Source organism: Rattus norvegicus, chromosome 7 (genome assembly GCF_021556685.1).
Source record: "Rattus norvegicus strain SHRSP/BbbUtx chromosome 7, alternate assembly SHRSP_T2T, whole genome shotgun sequence".
Lineage (NCBI taxonomy): Eukaryota > Metazoa > Chordata > Mammalia > Rodentia > Muridae > Rattus > Rattus norvegicus.
In genome coordinates this window covers 142,189,259-142,211,575 of record NC_141540.1, presented here as the reverse complement: position 1 = coordinate 142,211,575, position 22,317 = coordinate 142,189,259, and the positions used below count along the sequence as shown (strand labels likewise).

The window sequence follows — 22,317 nt, the reverse complement described above, 5'->3', positions numbered from 1 at the left end:
CGACCTCTTGTGTCCCCTTCCCCCCACTCTCTAACTCCTTTCTTGACTCCCCACTTCAGTTTTCAGCGTTTCTCTGGAAGTAAACAGACTAAATGTCCTATTAAGTGTTCAAAACTTAGCAGTGATTAATAGCCCCTGAAGTCCAACGAAATGATGTCACACGTGAGTGTCTTTGCATCATTCTAAATTGTTTCTTGGGGCTTGAAACTTGCTTAGCAAGAGCTAGGCATTAGTAATGGGCTCCTGCTTGTGCCTGCTGTTTTGATGGGAGCTCCCTTGGCAGAAAAGGCCATCTGTGAGGTACTGCTTGACTCAACACATGCTCCAGGGACAAGTGGACAACTGGTAGCTGGGGACACTGTTGTGGGCAGTATCCAGAATGGTTTTAAAGAGCTTCCAACACGTTGGTCCAGCCAGCTCTCTGAAAATATGAAGTGGCAGCAGGTTTCACACCCATCTGGGTAACCAGATGACCGGCATAGCTTGTGACTCCACATCTGTCCTGTCAATCTCTGAATGCAGCTCTGCCCTGAGGTTTCCTCCCTCCTACCCTTTACCACACTCACCCCTTGCTCCTCCCTAAGATCTTTCTGTTTGCCTGGGCTCCCAGGGACTTCTATGCCCCTGTGCTCTGCTGTCCACTGTGCCTTCCCAAGTGTTTTTTGTAGGATGCTCTATTGGAGTAGAAATGGCTGGTTGCCAACTAGGGCACATCAATGAACCAAAACAACTAAAGAAGATGCAGGTAGCTAAAACTGGTGCCTTCCAGGGCCTCACCAGTGCTCACATCCACGAAGCACCTCTCAGCCACATGCCATCCCCATACAGCCCTGAGAGCACACACCTCATCAGCCCCTCCCATCTAACCTGTTCCAGTCACTGACTCTGCTATCTTCCTTCCTCCCTTCCTTCCTTCCTTCCACTGTCTAAGTTTACAGATATTCACCCAAGCCAGCATTTTCTACCCTCTGGAACTTTCTCATAAACTAAGAAATGGGGAGGTGGTCCTCATGCTTGCGGGGCTCCCAAATTCACCTCATGACAGTTGGGAGATGTTGAGCAAATTATTCAACCTATCTGAGCCTCCATTTCCTCTTCTGTAAAAACAAGAGGAATAGTGCATCCCTCAGATGGCTGGAGTATGAACTGGAGATTGTTTCCTGCTTATATTGGTGAGCACACAGTAGGTAGCTCATGATGAGCATATAGTAGGTAGCCCATGATGAGCACACAGTAGGTAGCCCCTGGTGAGCACACAGTAGGTAGCCCATGCAAAGGAAAGCCCTCTTGTCAAAGTAAGACAAGAGTCCTTGCTCCTTGTAAAGGGGAAATGTTCTCAAGCAATCCAACTGCAGAGCCACAATCAGACATCTTATGCCCTCTGTTCTGGTGCCCAAAATGTATATGAACTATTCTGCCCCAAATGTAAACCGGAAATGAACCAAGCCTCTGGCCCCGCACTATCTCAAAGAATTTTGTCAAGTGGTGGCTGTTTCTCACCTGTGCAGGGCAATAAGTAGGCACCGCTTACAAGTAGGTACTGAGGTCTTAAACGTCCACAATGAAAACCTGAGAACCAGAGAGGCAACTGACTGAAACTTCAGCTGCCACACATACCTGCAATGTCCCACAGGGAACAATCAGTCTAAATCTCTGACCTCCCACACAGAGGCCATTGGGACAAAGGGGACACGGCAAACGGTAAAAGCCTACATTAATATACTTTAATGTATTCCTAGAACAACTGAGGAAATAGAATACGGAATGGGTTGTAAATGTTGTTCCGGATTTGTTGTGGATTCCCTAGCATGTAAAAAAGGTCCTGCTGGTATTTTTAAGAAATGTACGTTGAAGGGGGTGCGGTATTGCTCAGGGACAGAGTCCTTGCTAGTACACTCAAGACCCCGGGTTTGGGGGGGTATGGTGTTGAAGTACCTAAAGACCATATGCCACACGTTCTGTAAACTCCAGTCGGATTTGAGAGAACTAAAGAGACAAATACTCAGCCGTGCACTGGGTGCTGCCATGTCCGGGGTTGGGGGAGCATTGCTCAGCAGACATAGCAGTGAGGGGCAGGATCCTGCTCTGCTTTGAAAGAGGTCCTGGACCAAGTCTATGCGTGCTGGGGATGATCCCCCAGTCTTGCTTAGGTACCCTCCTCCCCACACACTGAAGTAACAATTGCATTGGCACCCCCCCCCCTCCAAGTTCCCAGCTATTCTCTATGCACGGGTCCTTCCTGCCCTCCCCAAAGCCACAGAGTGCGCATGCCCCATCTCAGACACTTTGAAGATGCAATCTGCCGAGTGCCCCAGGCACCTGTTGGCATGCTTTACAAAGAGGAGGGTGCGGGCCACTCCACCATTAAAGCACATTCTAGAGAGGCTTGGACAAGGCTAACCGCCCAAGCCCATAAAGTCCAATTGCCTCAACCACCTTCTTAGCCAAACCCCTGAGAACCTGCCATAAATAGGACCCCAGTACCTGGACGAGCACATTGGAGCTTCCATCAGGACTCCGGAGCTCCCATCCAGAACTTTGCAGCCCATCTTCAGAAGCACAATGACCTGTGGATCAGGATTCTGTGGCCGCGCCTTCAGCTGCGCCTCAGCCTGTGGGCCCCGTCCCGGCCGCTGCTGCATCACTGCAGCTCCCTACAGGGGCATCTCCTGCTACCGCGGACTCTCAGGGGGTTTCGGCAGCCGCAGTGTCTGCGGGGCCTTCCGCTCTGGCTCCTGTGGACGCAGCTTCGGTTACCGATCCGGAGGCATCTGTGGGCCCAGCCCGCCCTGCATCACCACCGTCTCTGTCAACGAGAGCCTGCTCACCCCCCTCAACCTGGAGATCGACCCCAATGCTCAGTGCGTGAAGCATGAGGAGAAGGAGCAGATCAAGTGCCTGAACAGCAGGTTCGCGGCCTTCATCGACAAGGTGGGTGTCCTGGACCAGTCCTTCCTGGAGCACAGCAGGACACAGCCAAGGCTGGGCGCTGAGGGGAATGGGAAGCAGAAAGCCCTCCCAAAATGAGCTCAAAAGACAGGATTCACAGGGCTCACTTGTCAGTTCTGAGAAGCAAGCTTATGGCCGAGAGAAGTGGCCAGGCTGTCCTGGGTACAAACTGACTACAGGGAGTCCCAAGGGCTGCAGGATGGAGCTTTGGCCAGGCCAAGAAGGGAGACTGCACTTGGGCTGACAGGAAGGGTGCAGACTATTGGAGGAAGGGGCAGAGGCCTTCCTAGTGAGAGACTCCAAAAGGCCTGTGACTCCATCGCCTCTGGGATGTGAATAGGGGTGCTCTGCTTATGGGGACTCCTGCCTTCCTTGCTTCAGAGGAGAGCACTGAGCCCAGCATAGGGCACTGAGGTGTCCACCTGGCTTCCTGAGTAGGCACTGACCCTATCCCTTGTGCTCTCTACCCATGGGAAAGACAGGCAAGGCCAAGATAAGGGAATGGAGACTCAGGCTCCTTCCCAGAGCCCCTCTACTCCATCTCCACCATCATCCCAGACCTGCCCCTGAACCCCTTCTCCCTCCATGGCAGGTGCGCTTCCTGGAGCAGCAGAACAAGCTGCTGGAGACCAAGTGGCAGTTCTTCCAGAACCGCAAGTGCTGTGAGAGCAACGTGGAGCCTCTGTTCGAGGGCTACATCGAGACTCTGAGGCGGGAGGCTGAGTGTGTGGAGGCCGACAGTGGCAGGCTGGCTGCTGAGCTCAACCATGCTCAGGAGGCCATGGAGGGCTACAAGAAGAGGTGAGGGTTCTTGGGATTCAGTTTAGCTGGAAGCTCAGGGCACAGGAAATAAAGTTGTTCCCAGGAACATGTGTGGCCCACAGCAGAGGGCATTGCCAAATCCTGCCTGCCATCTATGGGGTTTCTGGGTAGGCAGTCACCTGAAGGGGCCCTGTGTTTGGTTAGGCTCTGTCTAGCTCAGCTGGAGACAGTTTAGCATCTAGGCCTGCTCACTTCTGGGGGAAGACACTCTAGAGCATTCTACCTGTTCCCATGAACTGTGGCAACCAAGTAAATACAGCTTTAGGCATTAGGAGAGCCAGGACCCAGTCTCACAAACTCCACAGACCTACGTTCCCAGTCCTGCATCTCTAGGGCTTTCAGCAGCTGGGATAAAACTGATAAGTGACAGAATGCTAGATCTACATGGCCAAGAATACAGGATGTCCATTCCCCCCAAGACACTGAGGCTGACCCTCGAGCAGAATGCTCACAAGTCCCCTACAAGCCTTATACCCTAAACTCAAATAGACGGAGATCCCTAGATAACTCTAGACCCAACCAGAAAGTCCTTCACGGGGCTGGAAGGATCCGCTGTAAGGATTCTCCCTGCTCTCTGACATGGAATATGGGATTCAGAGACTAAGCCCCCCACCTGACCTCTCCTCTCTTCACGTCAGGTACGAGGAGGAAGTTTCTCTGAGAGCCACAGCTGAGAATGAGTTTGTGGCTCTGAAGAAGGTGAGTTACAGCTGTAGGAGGCAGAGCAACATGAACCCGCTAGGGGCACACTGTGCTTGCAGGGAAATGGTGCTAATGTCGGGGGTCCGGTGGGAACCTTTCCACGGAGGAGGGGGAATTCCCCAAAAGGCGACTCATGAATATCCTGTCAGGCCTGTGACAAAGGGCAAATTGCCTGGAATGTCTAGTGGCCCCGAGGCAGTATGTGGCTACCCTGACCTCTGCTGCCTTCTCCTGCTTCAGAGGCTCTGTGACTGGAATCTGAGGAAACCACTGGGCTTTGTTCTCCCCACTGAATGATTGTGTGGTCTGCTTCCTGCTCCACAAGTCAAACCACAACGTCAGGACTCTGTTCAAGGCAACAGAGCCAGGGATCACTGTGGGGCAGGGCAAGCTCCCGTAGCAGAACCGGAGCCCCTCTGGGAGGTTTCCAGTACAGAATCAAAATGAGAAAAAAAGGAAATAAGTGTTAGGACCAAGCTGGGAGGCAGGGAGAGTCTCCACAGAAAAAGGGCTGCCAAATGCATGCTGGGAAGGGAAGCAGAGACAGTTTGCACACACAAACACTGGGATCCTTCTCCCTGTGCTGCATAGGACAGATGAAAACAGGTTCACACCTCTCCCTCTCTCCCAGGATGTGGACTGTGCCTACCTGCGCAAGTCAGACCTGGAGGCCAACACAGAGGCGCTGACCCAGGAGATCGACTTCCTGAGGCGACTGTATGAGGAGGTGAGGGCAGCAGCAAGGTGGAAGCCCAACAAGTAGCCTGCAGACAGTTGTTGCATCACTGTGAAGTCCTGTGTGGGCCAGGGGAAGTCTGAGAGGTTGGCACAGGGATGTGGGATTAGACTGGATTTTCAAGAAGCCTTTGACTGCTGTCTCCCTCCTCCTGCAGGAGACCCGCATCCTCCACGCCCACATCTCAGACACCTCCGTCATCGTCAAGATGGACAACAGCCGGGACCTGAACATGGACTGCGTCATTGCTGAGATCAAGGCTCAGTACGATGACATTGCCAGCCGCAGCCGCGCAGAGGCCGAGTCCTGGTACCGCACCAAGGTGAGAGGTCAGGACATCTGTCCTTAGATGAGACAGTGGGAAGGACTCCAGGATCTATCAGAAAAGGCTTCTTCTTGCACACCAGGAAACACAAGAGGATGGCACACAGCTCTAGGCTGAGGAGGCAGCCCAGCCTGCCCACTGTGCATCTTGCACACTCGGTGGCAGTGTGCTCACTGGGTCAATGTTACAACCTGAGCCTCATGGGTATCTCTGCTTCCCTCCTACCCCCAGTGTGAGGAGATAAAGGCCACAGTGATCCGGCATGGAGAGACCCTGCGTCGCACCAGAGAGGAGATCAATGAGCTGAACAGAATCATCCAGAGGCTGACAGCCGAGATCGAGAACGCCAAGTGCCAGGTGTGTAAGGTTCAGATGCTCTGAGACCAGAGAGGCTGGGTACCTACTCGGTGCCACACAGTCAGCTTGTGTCCTGCTTGGAGCTTACCATTTAGTCTTCCAACATTGGCACAGCTGGGTTTCCTGATCACACTCACTCAGGTTGACCCACGGGAACAAGGCAAGAGGCTGCTTCTAGAATGTTCCTGACTGGTGGGAGAAACTGGATAATGTGCCGATAATGGACAGTGGGACCCAGAGACCCTTGGCTATCCTGTTCTCTTCTGTGTCCCCAGAACACCAAGCTGGAGGCTGCTGTGACCCAGTCTGAGCAGCAGGGAGAGGCTGCCCTCACCGATGCCCGCTGCAAGCTGGCTGAGCTGGAGGCTGCCCTGCAGAAGGCCAAGCAGGACATGGCCTGCCTGCTCAAGGAATACCAGGAGGTGATGAACTCCAAGCTGGGTCTGGACATCGAGATCGCCACCTACAGGCACCTGCTGGAGGGCGAGGAACAGAGGTGGGTCCTTCCCAGAGGAATCAAACCCTGTTTTGCCCTTGGCCAATAGCCAGACTTTGGGGGCGAATCTTTAATAGGTTTCTTTAAGGTTGTGTTTATAATGGACGGTGTTCTGACCAACTGTTGAGGGAAAATTCTGACTTGTGGAGCGAGTTTGGGGGGCGTGGCGGGGGGTAGCAGTGTTTGCTACCGTGTTGGGTTTCATAAGTTCTTTCTTTTTTTTTTTTTTTTTTTTGGTTTTAACAGTTTATTATGATTATTATTTAAAAATGTGAATCCATTAAAGCATGTAGAAATAAGTCTGCACAAACAAAACATACTTTAAAAATGAATAAGTAGAATGAGTGTTTCTTCATAAGTTCTTTCTTGTCTTCCCCCAGACTGTGTGAAGGTGTCGGAGCTGTGAATGTCTGTAAGTATTAGCAATTTGTATGGACAGATTTACTGCCTGTGACAGCGGGCAGAATGTGAAAGGAGTTTAGATGAGAACTAAATGCAAAACAGGAGCTGCCACATTATCGGCAGGGATTTGGGGTCAGACTGTCTAGACTTTCATATCTATATGGAACCAGATGGTTCACGGGAAGGGGTCTGACTTTTAATTCCAGGGACTCGGGGTCAGGGAACAGGGTTCTTAGGAAATCAGGAGGCTTTCCCAGCTATCGCCCGCAACCCCCGCCCCCCCCCCCCCCGCCTCCACTCTGACTCATTCTTCTGGATCCGCAGGTGTCAGCAGCTCCCGCGGAGGAGTTGTGTGTGGGGACCTGTGCGTGTCAGGTTCCAGGCCGGTGACCGGCAGCGCCTGCAGCGCCCCCTGCAGCGGGAACTTGGCAGTGAACACAGGCCTGTGTGCACCCTGTGGCTCAGCTGTGTCCTGTGGCCGTAAATGTTAAAAACTGCCTTCACATCCCGGCCCCTTCATAGCATTTCATCCTGAGTCATCCCTGGCTGACCAATATTGGGACCTAGAAGAAGGGACTCAGCCACTCGCTCACTTTGAAATGACCCTCACTCTTGGCCCCTCTGGTCTCCCTGGAGGACCCCCTTTGCTCTCAGAAGTGAATACTGGCTTCTAGAAGTCCCTTTGGAGCTTCAGGGTGGGGAGTCTGGGGGCGGGGCTAGAATACCACCTACCCTGCCTTAACTGTGAGCCAGCAGTTAGAACCACAGTCCCCCTCCCCTCTCTAATCTCTGTCTTGATCTGTTTCCAATAAATTAATGTAGTCAACTCTGAACTTTGTCTTCATCTCTGTCTGCCTTCTAAGGAGCCAGGGTTCAAATCTACATCACATGGAATCGAGAACGGAACTTCCAGGACCGGCTTTGTCCCTGGGCTCCCAGCAGTCTTAGTCCTGTCTGAAGCCCACTCTCTTGGCCCTCGTGTGGTGCAGTTTTACCCACACAACCGTAAAAGTACATCTCCCGAGACAGAAAAAAAACAGCGGGCAGAGATGAGCGATGGCTGGGGCGCGGCCTGTCTCTTAGTTGAGCGGTGCAGCCGCATTGTGGATCTTATGTTTTTCTCTCCTGCTCATTTCACTGAGCCGCCCACTGCCGTCCAGAAGGCAGCCAGAGCTCTTTGTAATCTCTGGACAGTAAGCACCGCGTTCTCCAGCGCCTGGAGCTTAAGGAAACATCGCTCATGTCAGTGGGGAAGACTCACGCCTGAGTAATTTACTAAAGGCAAGAACACACCAACATGATGTAAAGCTTCAAACCCCTTTGACTTGGCTTTCCTTTTCTTCCTTTGGGGTTTGGAGCCCTGCCCTAGCTGCTGCGTTGCCTCAGATACAGCACACAGCACAATCGGGGAGGCTGCTCTGTCTCTGCTCTGCCTCTCCACGGCTGAGTAAACACAGGCTGTGTGCTTGCTCTCTCTGCACCTGTTTGCACAACTCTTTAGGACGAGGTTAACCACAGGGGCTCCCAACTCAGGTCGCACCTTATGAAAGAGGAAAGCAATTTCAGGACTTGCCACAAGCAACCACTACCCTCATTTCTTAGGTATTGTTCTTTTGTAGGATATAAAGTAAAAATGTCCCCAGGAGTCAGGGCCACCAGCAGCCTCTCATTACACACATATTCATGAAAAGAGGTCACAAGCTTGGAGACAGATGTCCATACTCCTGCCTGGGGTCACCAAACTCCTTCACAGACCCTGCGAGGAGGAGCTGGAGCGTAGCAAATGCCTTGAGGCTTGTCACTGAACATACATCTTGCCACACAGTGCACCCCTAAACTTCCACTCTCAGCCTTAGAAGATGTAGCAGAAATGGAAGTCCTCCTCCCCCAACCCTGTGCGAGGGCGCTCACACACACACACACACACACACACACACACACACACACACAGTGAAGACCACTGAGAGAGCAAAGCAGAATGGCCTGAGTAAGGGCTCATGTCTGACATAGAGTCAAGCCAGAGCCAGCCATCTCTGATAGACAGTGCTCCAGAGGGTTCCAAAGTGTGTGGCTCTTCTTGCTAACCCTCTTGGTAAGACAGAGCAAAGCTAAGAAGCAGGACCTATGTCCAGACTCTATGTCCTGAAGTCCCAGCCCTCTATGAAGGTTCCAGTCTGGACAGGCCACTTCTCTGCCACCTCCCTGTCAACCTCACTATTGTCACAACCCAAGCTGGGCCTTAAGGGACTACTGGTCTACCTGCTGTCAATCCCTCACTTTGTCAGGCTCTGATCCGTTCTTTTCTCCCACCCATTCCAGCCACACAACTTCCACATTCTCCGAGCTTCAGGGATTTGTGAGGGCACAGTGAGCGCAGAGTAGGGTTATGAGCAGACACCACAGTGATGGTTAATCTAGATCATCAATCTAATTGAATCAGCTAAGAAACATGTTTCTGAGAGGATCTGTGAGGGTGTTTCATGGAAAGACTAGCTGTGGGGGAAGACCCTCCCCAGAGTGGGCAGCACTTTCTAGCAGTGACCCAGCTACAAAAGGGATCTGAGAGAGGTGATTCTGCTTCTGCCTGTCTGCCTCTGTCCCTTGCTGGTAAGTGGGTCTGGTCTGTTGCTTGCAATCTCTGCAATCACCCCTCATATCTTCAGCCTTGCATCATAGGCTAGAGACCAGTGGTTCTCTGAGACTTCAAGTCCAGTGTGGGACAGCTGAGATGTGAAGCCTGGTCCTCAGCCTAAGTGTATTGCCAGCCATTGTTGGGTTCCCCAGCCACATTGCATGTGTAAGCCAATCTCCTTTGTAATATGTATGCACTCTCTGGGTTCTGCTCCTGTACAAAAGCTTGATTGATGTATCAGGTGTCCTGGTTAGGCAGGTGTCCCAGGATGACACTGTAAATCAAATAGGAGTGGTGATAGTCTCGGGCTGCTGAGCGGCATTCTGGGAAGGGTTCCCTGGATAGGTTGGTTGCCTTTGTTGTTCTGACCCACCAGGTTTGTGTGCTGTTGCTCTAACTGCAGCCGAGGGAGCTCAGCTAGCCTTAGACTTTCCCATCTCTCTTTAAGGGTATACCGATGCTCACAAAGGTTTGGGGATGCAGATTGGAATAGAGTCCACAACTTTGCACGCACAAGGCCCTGGGTTCCATCTCCAGCCACAATACTTTTAAATGACTTCAAGGGATCACGTAAGTTTGAGACATTCCAATTGGGGGGGGGGAGCACAAAATATTCCTGGGTAGGTCAACTTAGACCATAATGTGTCAACCAACCAAAACTATTTAGGTGGTAGGTCCTAAAGATGGGTAAACGATGACACAGTCACTGTCCTCAAGGTCTCAGATAGAGATGTGAACCCAGCTCAACATCTGGTAGGTACATCTGAGTGCTATGAAGTGAACAGAAAACCATCTTTATGGGCATGGGAGTTCCTAAGGAGTCTTCTTTTAGGGGCCTTCACTCGGGTGAGATCCAAACAATTCTATGTGACCAGAGTGACATTTACTAAAAATGGGGGGCGGGGGGCGGGGCCTGTAAGGATTGTGTGTGTGTGCCCGCGCACGTGTGCATTTTGTGGTTTTTAAACTTGCATCCTTCAAAGAATATCATTTTTCCAACCAGGCTCAAAAAGTTAAAGTGTAAAGATAAATTAAATTTTAAGAAACACATATGCTGGCTTACGTCTCCTACCTTACAGAATTTCCTTTTGTGGGAGCTAAAGAGATGGTCCAGCAATTAAGAACACCTGAGTTCAGGACCCAGCACCCATGTCAGGGGCTCACAACTGCCTGTGACTCCCATTCTAGGGGATCCAGTGCCCTCTTCTGGCTGCTTAGGGAACCTGCGGGTACACTGTAAACATTCACACAGACATACACCCATGCGCATGAAACTAAACAAATAAATCTTTAAAAAAAGTAAACGAAATTGTAAGGTCATTTGCAAAACGTTGCTCAAGTTTAGATTGAGACAAATGCCCACGAATTAGACTCAAAGCCACGTGCTTGGTCCTAACAAATTCCACCCATTCATTGTTATAACACTCAGATCACCTCTCAGAAAGGGTTCTGTTCTCCTTAGATTGTCTCCCCTGATCCAAGCAGTGTGTTAGATGCAGTCAGCCAGTTAAACATATAAGTTAAATCCTAGGGTAAGAGGTTTCCCCCCTTCCCATGACCCCTAATGGCTTCCTCTCCTGCCTCACCCTTGTAATGAGAAGCAATGACTGAACTGGGGACAGCCCTGTTCCCCTCAGAAGTCACCTCGATTCAGAACAAATGACTCCTCATAAAGCCACCAGCTGAGTCTCCTCCATCCCATGCTGGAATGTGGTCCATGGCTTGGGGAACCTCTTAGAGAATGTGTCCTAAACCACAGAGATCTGGTGACTCAAATAGCTCTAGTCTAGAAAAATACTCCAACCCGACCCCAGACCCTCAGGATCTCCAGACAGACTCCAGGCAACCTGAAGCTTGGGGTCTGGAAAGGGAAAAATGTGGTCAGCCAGTCTCCGGGGAGCTGGGATGCAGGATGCTGGACAGAAGTCCCGTCTGCTACCCCTGAGATTTTCTGCCTTCACTTCCCTCCGAGCCCCACTCCCTGACACACACTGAAACTGGAGCTAGAAAAACTGATCCTGAAAATCATTCACTACCTCCCAGTAAAATGCAAGGGACATGGAGCTGGACTCTGGAGACCCAGGTAGGAGAACGCCCTCAGGGCTCCTTGTGCTAGGGGAGCCAGTAAGAATATTTGGTTAGAGAAGGCCAGAGATCACCATGAGGCTGATGAGACATGCCACCAACAGCAAGCCACATTCCCATCCATTCCTTCTCCATGACACTGCCCTGTGTGCCCGAGAAAGGAGCCTTTTGGATAGCTGCTCCTCGGGTGCTGGAACAAGGAAACTGCTGACACTCAGGCACTTAAATGCCTTAAAAGGAGATGCTGGGCCTCTGGCTAATGACGCACCTGAGCCCCACCCAGAGATGTGGAGAGCAGGAACTATTGTTCCCAGGACACACTGATGACATAATCCTTTTCGCAATGGAAAAGAATGTGAACTCTCCAAACAGACCCTTGCTCTACCACTCTACAAAGCCAGCCTTGCTCTGACCACCCCACCCCAAGCCTTCAGGAAACTGTCCCCTTGTCCAAGTACAGCCTCCTTGGGGAAACTCAGACCAAACTATCCCTCATATATGGAGGTAGACATGAGGCCACTTCCCTGCGGCTTAATGTTTTCCTGCCCCACCACCTCTTCCTAAATTAGAACGTAGGTCTGGGCCACCCAGTTATGAGCCTGAGCCTGGCTTTGAGTGTATATCAAGGCAGCGGAGGTGGGCTTTCTCCCCATCCCCAACCCTTCTTTATTCTTATTTATATCTGTGCCTGTGTCCTGCCCCCAGAGAACAGGGCCAGAGTGTCTGTCTCACTGTCAAGTCCCTGGGGCTAGAACTATAGGAGACCTCATACCACCATTCGTGACTAGAGCTGGTGTCATAGTGCATGCTTGTAGACAAGCACTTGGCTTGCTAAGGCAGGAGGATTTTGAGTTCAGTCCTGGGCTGCGTAGGAAGTTCCATGCATGTCTGAGTTGCGAGGGAGAGCCTATCTCTACAATGGGGCTGGGAGGTTGGCCGGGGGCTGGGATGTAATCCAGCCACAGGATGCTTGCCTAGTTTGCCTCGCATGCCCAAGGCACTGGGTTCGATCCTCGACTCCAAAACCAAGACTAACAGATCAGGTTAGTTGACTGTGGACCCAGACACACAGTCTGTGGAATTTACCCAGTCTCTTGCTTTCTTCATCCACCAAACCACCTGTCCCATCATATAAAGATCTGAGCTGTACAATAGTAAGTCACCCAAGACTAAGTCACCTAGCACCCACACACCACCATGTTCCTTCATGGTATTGGCTGGTTCTGTGAGTGGCCTGGAAGTCCGGTTCAGACAGGCTGGCTGCTTAACCACCACAGAATGTTTTATTAAAGGGCAAGCCTGGGGGGGGAGGGGCAAGAATAGAACCAGTCAGAGGAGCAGGATGCAAGGTTCAGGTAGCCACAGGCCCTGTCTACAGGACGACACCGGAGTCCCGTCTAGTTCCAGGTGAGGTGCAAAAGGGGGAAGGGAGAAGAGGGCCAGCTCTGTGGGCAAGGAAATCTGAGACAAGAGGCAGAAGCGCCAGTTTCTAGTCTTCTCCGGAGGGAGGGGTTCAACATTCACGGGAGCCAAGGCAGCCAAAGCCTCCAACACAGCCCGCGGAGCTGCAGAGAGAGCAGCCACCACCAGGGGCGCTCATGTCCAGGCCACAGGAACCGACGCCGGGTGCCCTTAAGACAGAGGTCAGGCCGGGACTGACATCACTGCTGGGACCTGCACAGAGGAGAGAATTGAGATCAGTGAGAGGATTCAGAGAATCCTTCCCGTCCCAAGGCTGCCAGGCTCCTCTTCTTCAAGAGAGATAGACCCTCCTCAGCGCCAGAGTAATGCTCTCTGCCCCAAGTCCCAGACAAGGTCTGTGGCAAGAGGAATCCACCTACCAGGTTCCCCAATACAGAAACTGACTCCCACACTCCCAGATCAGATACAGCCTTCCAGCCGCAGGCTCCTTGGGCCCGGCCTGACTCCTATCACCATCTCCTTGACTTAATAGACAAATGGCTCTGCTGTTTGACTCTGACTCAGCCCACACCCAGAAGTTGGGCTCCCCCATAGTCCTCTCCCAGAACACACACAGGGAATTATTCCCTGAGAAGACAGTCCCCCCACAACTGTGACCTGCATAGAGGGACAGATAAAACTACTCAGGGTACTGAGGGAATGGGGGTGGGGGGGGGGGGAGTTGGGGATGACGAGATTTCATATCTTACCCAAGTCACTTACCCACGCTCCCTGCCTCAAGTCTCAGACCAAGCCTGTGGCAAAAAGAAGCAATAGCTACGTCAATCCACCTACCAGTTTCCTCTGACTCCCACACTCCCAAGTCAGACAGCCTTCCAGCCTGCAGGCTCCTTGGGCCTGGCCGGGCTTTACCATTTCCTTGATTTGATGGACAAACAGCTCTGCCGTCTGACATTACCTCAGCCCACACCCAGCCCTGGGTGTTTTTGTTCAAGGAGCTACAAAGGTGTGGGAAGACTGACTGCAGGAGAGCCAAGGCTGGATACCCACCCCCTCACCTCATGAGACCTCACCTCTGCTCCTCACCCTCCAGCAGCCTGCGGTAGGTGGCGATCTCAAAGTCCAGGCCCAATTTGACGATCATAAGCTCCTGGTACTCACGTAGCTGCCGGGCCATGTCCTGCCTGGCCCGCTGCAGGGCAGCCTCCAGCCAAGCCAGTTTACCCTTAGCACTGCCTGAGGCCACATCCTTCATGGCCTCCAAGTCTTTGGTTTTCTGTAGCTCACATGGCTGGAAATGAAGCAAAGAGCATAGATTGATAGATAGATAGATAGATAGATAGATAGATAGATAGATAGATAGATAGATAGATAGATGATGGATGGGTGGGTGGATAGATAGATAGATAGATAGATGGCCAGCTAGTTAGATAGACAATAGATAGATAGATAGATAGATAGATAGATAGATAGATAGATGATAGGTAGATAGATAGATAGATGATAGGTAGATAGATGATAGATAGATAGATAGATAGATAGATAGACAGACAGACAGACAGACAGACATATAGGTAGAGATAGATAGTCAGCCTCATCCTCATTCCTCCTGCCTCAGGGACCTAACCATTACTGAAAAGCCTGGAGCAGTGTGGGTGTGAAGATAACCCATGGTCTGGAGGAAATGGAGGCCTGCTCTGAAATCTATCCACTTGTTTGAGTATCTCTAGAGCAGTGGTTCTCAACCTTCCTAACGCTGCGACCCTTTAACACAGGTCCGTGAGTTGTGGTGAGCCCCCAACCATAGAATTATTTCATGCATTACAATCCACAAAAGGAGGGCACATCTGTGTGCAGATCTGGAGGCTGGAAGACTCAGGCTTCTGACCCAGATCTTGACATGTGATGACATACATTTTTGATCCAGATCTTGAGGTATCATAGACATTAAAAGCTTAGGCCCAGGCAAGGTAGTATAAGCATTTAATCCCGTACAAGCATTTAATCCCGGGAGACTGAGGCAGGCAGATCTCTGAGTTCAAGGTCAACCTGGTACAAGGCAAGTTCTAAATCCAGGCATGGTGGTCCACACCTTTAATCTGGGCCACACCTTCTGCTGGAGGCATACATAAGGACATGGGAAGAAGGAAGACTCATTTTGCCTGCTTGCACTTGCTTGCCAGCACATCTGAACCTACTTGAGGATTCTAGCTTATGCGGAAGACCAGCTGAAACAACCACCCTCATGGGACTGAGCAGCTTCTGGATTCTTGGGCTTCCCATCCACAGCTGCCCATTGTTGGGTTAGTTGGGCTACAGACTGCAAATCATCCCAATACATTCCCTTAATCTACAGAAAGGCATTCCATAAGTTCTGTGACTCCAGAGAACCCCAACTAATACACCTGTAACTCACACTTTCCCCCTAAACTCACTCCATAGCACAGGGTGGCCTGGAACCTGAGATCTTCTGAGTGCTGGATGTGTGTGTTTCATGTGTTTAAGGAAAAAAACGGAAAACTTGGTAGATCTTGTCATTTCTGACTGTGAGCTCAGGATTGATATTAAGGCAAAACAGCAAAAAAGGGTACGTTAAAAAATATACAAAGATGTATAAAAGGACATATGTATTGATATACATCCTCTCTGCTAATTATCTCTCGACTTCAAACAGAGCCCAGGCCAAGGGAAGCGAGAGCTACGCGTGTAGTCAACGCCCATGTGAACAATCGCACACACACTCACACATCACCTCTTCCAAAGGATGAGGGAGTCTAGAAAGGCACAGGTAACGGCACCCCACCCCACCCCCAGCCCCAGTGCCTCACCTGACTCCGAGCACCACCTGCCTCCATCTTCAACTGCTGAATCGCCTGGTTGAGTCTGTTCAGAGTCTCCTTGCTGTGCCTAGGGGTCTGCACGCATTTCTGCACAGTGGCTTTTGTTTCCTCACACTGGATGGGGAGAGAAGACAAGGATAAAACAGAACCCAAACGCCCACCCAGACCTGGTGTCCCAGCCAGGTCCTCTTTAAACATCCAGTCCTCTGCCCTTGTTACTGAGAGAAGTCAGCGTATCCCACAGCCAGACTTGCAGATAGCAAACCGAGCCTGGTGCACAGTCCCGGGATGGGAATCTGTCCAGGGACTTTGGGGGCTGGGCAATCCAGGATTCATCTCAAGAACAGGGAGAGGTAAGCTCTGTGGAGCCAAACACTGAAACTTACCACATATAGCTATCGTTTGGGGAACTCTAGTGGTGATTCTTTTTTAAAGATTTATTATATATGTATATATATGTGTGTGTGTATTATGTGTATATGTGTAGATATACTATATATGTATATATGTATTCATATCTCGATTACAAATGGTTGTGAGCTACCATGTGGTTGCTGGGATTTGAACTCAGGACCTCTGGACGAGCAGTCAGTGCCCCTAACCACTGAGCCATCTCTCCAGCCTATCCAGTGGCGATTCTTAATGTTAAAAACTTTACATTTTTATTTTATTTGTGTGTGCATGTGTGTGTGTGTGTGTGTGTGTGTGTGTGTGTGTAGATACAAGCATGCCATGGTGAGTGAGCATGTGACAGTCAGAGACAACTTGTAGAAGTCAGTTCTCCCCTTACTCCATGCTGTGGTTTGAGTGGCACTTTTAGGAGGTATGGACTTGGAGTAGGTGCGGCCTTGTTAGAGGAAGTGTGTATGTATGTGTCAATGTCAGGGCACCCTGGACACGTAGGAGCCAGGCTTCTCCTGTTTGACTTGGGAACAAGATGTAGAACTGTCAGCTCCTCCAGCGGCATGACTGGATGCTGCCAGGCCTGCCATGATGATAATGGACTTGAACCTCTGAACCTGTAAGCCAGCCCCGGAGCAACCCATAAGAGTTGCTTTGGTCATGGTGTCTCTTCTCAGCAGTGGAAACCCTAACTAAGACACTCCACATGAGTCCTTGGCAGTAAGTGTCTTTTCCTGCTGAGGCAGCTCAGGAACCCTCAAACACGTTTTTAAATACAGAGTCAAAATAGATAGCCAAGGCCAACCTGGAGCTCACACACCTCAGTTTTATACGTATGGGGACTGCGAGAAGGAATTGCCAAGTCTGTCTGAAAAGGACTTTAAAAGCCCAGGTGTAGGGAGCCGGGGTGTATGTAGCTCAGGAGAGAAGCTTACCAACTCTGCCCATTTGATTTTTGTACTAAAGTGACATGTGACATCACTAGACATGTGAACACATGTCCATATCTTAATGAGCACTGTTGATCAGAATTCAGTGATCCTGTCTGCAGCACACAGTAGTGGAGAGTGCTGTCCCTAATGGATGAGGTCAGTGTCTGGCCACATGTGTGACACATGAGCAGCCAGTGAATGGAAACAGTGGCACTAAATCACCATCTCAACTGGAACCCCGCCACCTCCTGTGGAGCAGGCCCAGAGTTAGACCTTTCACCTGCAAGCAAATAGGGACCCAAAGGAGAGGGAGACTGTCAGCCCAAGCCAGACTGAGTTTCAGGAGTGTGTGTGTAGGTATGTGTGTGTGTGTGTGTGTGTGTGTGTGTGTGTGTGTGTGTGTTTTCTGTCCATCTGCCTGCCTGTGTCTGTCTATGTGAACGCTAAAGGTCAGTTTTGAATGTCGTTCTTTACGACAGCTGTGTGTATATGTGCGCGTGTGTGTGTATGCGTGTGTGTGTGTGTGTATCCATGTATGTGTGTGTATCCATGTGTGTGTATCCATGTATGTGTGTGTATCCATGTGTGTGTGTGTAAGTTTGTGTGGAAGCCAGAGGTCAGTTTTGAATGTCATTCTCTAAGACAGCTGTCCACATTAGCTCTGTGTGTCTGTGTATGTGTCTGTGTGTCTGTGTGTCTGTATGTGTCTATGTGTGTCTGTGTAAGTCTGTGTGGAGGCCAGAGGCCAATTTTGAATGTTCTCCCTAGGACAGCTGTCCACATTAGCTCTGTGTGTGTGTGTGTGTGTGTGTGTGTGTGTGTGCCTATGTAAGTCTGTGTGTGTGTCTATGTAAGTCTGTGTGGAGGTCAGAGGTCAGTTTTGAATGTTTCTCCTAGGAAACATTAGCTGTGTGTGTGTTTTTCACCTTGTTTTTTGAGACAGGGTCTTGCTAGAGTCTAGTGCTAGAGTCTAGGTTTTGTCAATTAGGCTAGGCTAGCTAGGCAGAGTGCCCCAGGGATTCCCCCTGCCTCTGCCTTCCCAGCTCTAAGATTATAAGCACACACCAGATTTTGACTTGGGTTCTAGGGGTCAAATTAGAGTCCTCAAGCTTCTGGAACAAGCATCTGCTTTATGGACTGAGATCTCTCCCTCAGCTGCCCATATCGTGCCGTAAGCCCAGGCCACTGGCTCTGCACTCTGCAGGACAGAGGAAACACCCATGCCTTCATCCTAACCAGCAACTTCATTCACTGTGCACTGTTCACACCAACACAGTGCAAATTTCACAGGCAGGATAAGGGGGAACAGACACAGGGTCAAAATGTAAAAGAGCATCTCCCACAAATGTCTCTTGTACCCCTTCCTGTCAAGTGTGCCCATGGTAAGTGGAATACAGCAGTTTGTGGCTGATGGCACTTGGAGCACCTGGTAGAGTCCAAGAGCCTCAACCCATGTGACTAATGAGCCATGGGCAAGTCTCACCATGGTAAAGGGCCGCCTGATGCCTCCAAACCTCTCGAGTACCACAGCCTAGCTCCAGCCTAAGGTGCTCACAAAATCCTCATCTCTGTCTCTGTCTGCTCTGTGACCTCACTTGGTTACAGTTGCAAGGTTCCAATTGGAATTTTTAGAGACAGAGAATGGAAGGAGCTGGTGCTGTGAGCCCAGGCAGGAAGGAGGAAGGCTTCCTCCCTGGGACCCAGTTGGCATTGTTGTGTGACTGTCTTAGTCAAGGTTTCTATTCCTGCACAAACATCATGAACAAGAAGCAAGTTGGGGAGGAAAGGGTTTATTCAGCTTACACTCCCACATTGCTGTTCATCACCAAAGGAAGTCAGGATAGGAACTCACACAGGGCAGGAACTTGGAGGCAGGAGCTGATGCAGAGGCCGTGGAGGGATGTTACTTACTGGCTTGCTTCCCCTGGCTTGCTCAGCTTGCTCTCTTATAGAACCCAAGACCACCAGCCCAGGGATGGCACCACCCACAATGGGCTGGGCCCTCCCCCTCTTGATCACTAATTGAGAAAATGTCTTATAGCTGAATCTCATGAAGGCATTTCCACAACTGAGGCACCTTTTCTGTGATAACTCCAGCTTGTGTCAACCTGACACACAAACACATCGCTTTAAGCCTCAACCTTTACTTTTTATTCATCCCCAAGATCTAAATAACTTTGAGTTCCACAGTCTTTACATATTAAAAGATCAATCCATTTAAAGTATCCAATACCTTTTAAAATTGAAAGTCTTTAAAATTCAACTGTGGACTCCACTAAAATACTTCTTACCTCAGGAGGGAAAAATATCAGGGCACAGTCAAAAGCGAAATCAAACTAACCGTCCAATGTCTGGGATCCACTCAAGATCTCCTAGGCTCATCCAAGGGCTTGGGTCACTTCTCCAGCTCTGCCCTTTGTAGCACACACGTTGTCTTCTAGGCTCCAGCTGCTGTACTCTACTGCTGCTGCTGCTGCTCTTGGTGCTCATCTCATGCTACTGGCATCTCCAAATACTGCTGTCTTCCACTGCAACTGGCTTCACCAATAGCCTCTCACAGGCTCTCTTCATGGTGCCAAGTCTCAACTCCTTTGCATGACCCCTTCAGTCCTGGGCCATCAGTTGCAACTGAGGCTGCACCTTCACCAATGGCCTTCCATGGCCTCTCACAGTGCCCAGCCTCAGCTGCTCTTCATGACCCCTTCATGCCTTCAAAACCAGTACCACCTGGGTAACTCTTACACATTACCAAGTCCAGCCACACACAGCACAAGGTACAACCTTGGCTATCTCTGGAACACACCCTCTTTGTGTTCTCAAACACTTCCCAGAAGATTTCACCTCAGTGATGCTGGTCTCTTCTTAATCATCAACTAATTTCTTAGCTCCAGCTGACCAGCATCAATAGTCCCAGTAACTCAAAGGTTCATTTTAGTAGTTCTGGTATCTTGTTAATCACAGCTGATTCTTGTTAATCACAGCTAACCAAAACCACAGAATCTTCACAATCAAAACAACATGGCCCTGATAAGAGTCTTTAGTCTTCCCTCTGAAATTTCTCAAGCCAGGTCTCCATCGTCTGCACTGTTCTCAACATTATCTTCCAAGCTCCTATAGAGCTCTTAACATCCCAATAGCTCTTCTAACTCAAAGTAATAAGTCCTTCCACAGTCCTCCCCAAAACATGGTCAAGTTGTCACAAGAACACCCCACTTCTGGTACCAATTTGTCTTAATCATGGTTTCTATTCCTACACAAACATCATGACCAAGAAGCAAGTTGGGGAGGAAAGGGTTTATTCAACTTACACTTCCACATTGCTGTTCATCACCAAAGGAAGTCAGGACTGAAACTCAAGCAGGTCAGGAAGGAGGAGCTGATGCAGAGGCCATGGAAGGATGTTTCTTACTGGCTTGCTTCCCCTGACTTGCTTAGCTTGCTTTCTTATAGAACCCAAGACTACCAGCCCAGGGATGGCACCACCCACAATGGTTACTAATTGAGAAAATGCCTTACTCCTGGATGTCATGGAAGCATTTCCACAACTGAGGCTCCTTTTTCTATAACTCCAGCTTGTGTCAAGCTAACACACAAAACTAGTCAGTACAGTGTCTATCTCAGTGTAATTCTGTTTTTATTTCATTTTTGTTTTTTCTTACAAAGATGGCATGACCATAGGGTTGGAGACATGGCTTGGTGATTCAAAGCATCGACTGCTCTTGCAGAGGACCTGAGTTCAGTTCCCAGTTCCTACATTGTGGCTCATAACCACCACTCACTTCAGTTCCAGGGCGCATGTCTGTGGACACAGGGCACACAGGTGGCACATGAATATACATGCCAGCAAAACGCTAATACACATAAATAAACCTAAAAATAAGAAATGTAAGATGGTGCCCGTGTATACAGTTAGGGGTAGAGTTACAAGGTAGGCAGAGAATTCAATTTCACAAAATGATAGGAAATTGTTTTCCATTTTTACTGGTAACACATAAAAAAATTGCCTCTGTCGAGGACTGGATTTGTGCTTACATGGGAATTTGCACGTCTGTCTGCTGCAGGTCCCTGGGAACAGTTGGGTTTTTTGACTGGTCAATAAAGAGCCAGCAGCCAATGGCTGGGCAGGGGAACAGAGGCAGGACTTTGAGGATTCCCAGAGGGGAAACACAAAACAGGAAGGAGGAGAATCATCGCCAGGGAGAAGGAGGGAAGAGGATACAAGCATAAGGGTGTGGAAGACAGAACCAACCATGGAAGAATCAGGGAAAAGCCGCCAGGGGCCACTCCCACAAATAAAAACAGAATTACACCGAGATAGTCACACAGCAAAGCCAACTGGGTCCCAGGGAGTAAGCCTCCTTTCTCCCCACCTGGGCTCACAGCTCCCCCATCACTTTAAGTCACTTAACCATAAAGAAGACACACACCCTATTCCCTGGTGTATGGTACTAACTGCCTCTTACCTCTTGCACTACCCACACATACCTGGCATATCCTCCATGCCTGACAGGACCCAGGAATGGGACTTCCCTCATGGTACTCACCCCTCCCCGCTCAGGTCTAGAAGTAGTAATCTCTTGCGATAGTAATTTAATTTACATATTCCATTGGAAGAAACAGTTTCCCCAGCCAGGATTTTCCCAGAAACCAGTGAGGGGAGGTACCAAGTTAGACTTAGGCCAGAGCAATGTCAAGTCATACATAAACTGAACGCAAACAAGAAAAAAAAAATAAATCCCCCAAGGATATCTGCCAGTTAAAGGAGAATCCTGGAAAAGACGCATTGCAAGACACACACTCTGGTTCCCTCCAGTTTCTCTGAGGGAAGAATTGCTATCTACTCTGATAGTATAAGCCTAATTTTTCCTGGGGCTTGGTTTTTAAGATTTACTTTATTGTATGTGTGTGAGTGTGTGTGAGTGTATGTGTGTGAGTGTGTGTGTGTTTCTGTCTGTCTGTGTTTGTGTGTCTGTATATGTGTGTCTGTCTGTCTGTGAATTCAAACAAGTGTACCACACATGTATGGTGCCTCGAGAGGCCAGTAGGGTGTATCAGACCTCCTGTAGCTATGCTTTGAGGAGGTTGTGTGGTGCTCATTGTGGATGCTAGGAATGGAACTCTGGTCCTCTGAAAAACCAGCAAGCACTGTGAACTGCTAAGCCATCTCTCCAACCCCTGCGGGCTCTTAATGGGCCCATCCTTGACATCTGCAACC

The 22,317-nt window shown here is 50.0% G+C and overlaps 2 protein-coding genes across 3 annotated transcripts; one reads left to right on the top strand and one right to left on the bottom strand.

Annotated features, from left to right (window-relative positions):
* The first annotated feature begins 2,496 nt into the window (after positions 1 to 2,496).
* Positions 2,497 to 7,620, top strand: Krt81 (keratin 81). The gene is given in 9 exon segments (NM_001008814.3): positions 2,497 to 2,931; positions 3,542 to 3,750; positions 4,410 to 4,470; positions 5,105 to 5,200; positions 5,367 to 5,531; positions 5,766 to 5,891; positions 6,167 to 6,387; positions 6,768 to 6,799; positions 7,114 to 7,620. Coding segments are annotated over 9 exon segments (1,446 nt in total). The 5' UTR covers positions 2,497 to 2,562; the 3' UTR covers positions 7,281 to 7,620.
* A 5,150-nt stretch (positions 7,621 to 12,770) lies between these two features.
* On the bottom strand, positions 12,771 to 18,700 carry Krt88 (keratin 88). 2 transcript variants are annotated; one of them, NM_001014267.1, is made up of 5 exons: positions 18,586 to 18,621; positions 15,757 to 15,882; positions 14,002 to 14,219; positions 13,691 to 13,722; positions 12,771 to 13,180 (listed from the first exon to the last, which is right to left on the bottom strand). In NM_001014267.1, exons 1-5 carry the CDS (start codon positions 18,586 to 18,588, stop codon positions 13,020 to 13,022), a joined length of 540 nt encoding a protein of 179 aa, NP_001014289.1. In that variant the 5' UTR covers positions 18,589 to 18,621; the 3' UTR covers positions 12,771 to 13,019. The 2 variants fall into 2 exon arrangements, with proteins under 2 accessions (NP_001014289.1, XP_087414671.1); XM_087558545.1 differs by lacking the exon at positions 13,691 to 13,722 and having other exon boundaries at positions 13,975 to 14,219; positions 18,586 to 18,700.
* Between the last annotated feature and the right edge of the window lie 3,617 nt (positions 18,701 to 22,317).

Bases quoted from the DNA above. Each gene is read 5' to 3' on its own strand.
- Krt88 (NM_001014267.1), bottom strand. The intron at 14,220-15,756 runs GTGAGGCACTGG...CTTCATTTCCAG, and splicing joins CAGGTGGTGCTCGGAGTCAG to CCATGTGAGCTACAGAAAAC. The intron at 13,723-14,001 runs GTGAGGTCTCAT...TTTTTGCCACAG, and splicing joins CTGGAGGGTGAGGAGCAGAG to GCTTGGTCTGAGACTTGAGG.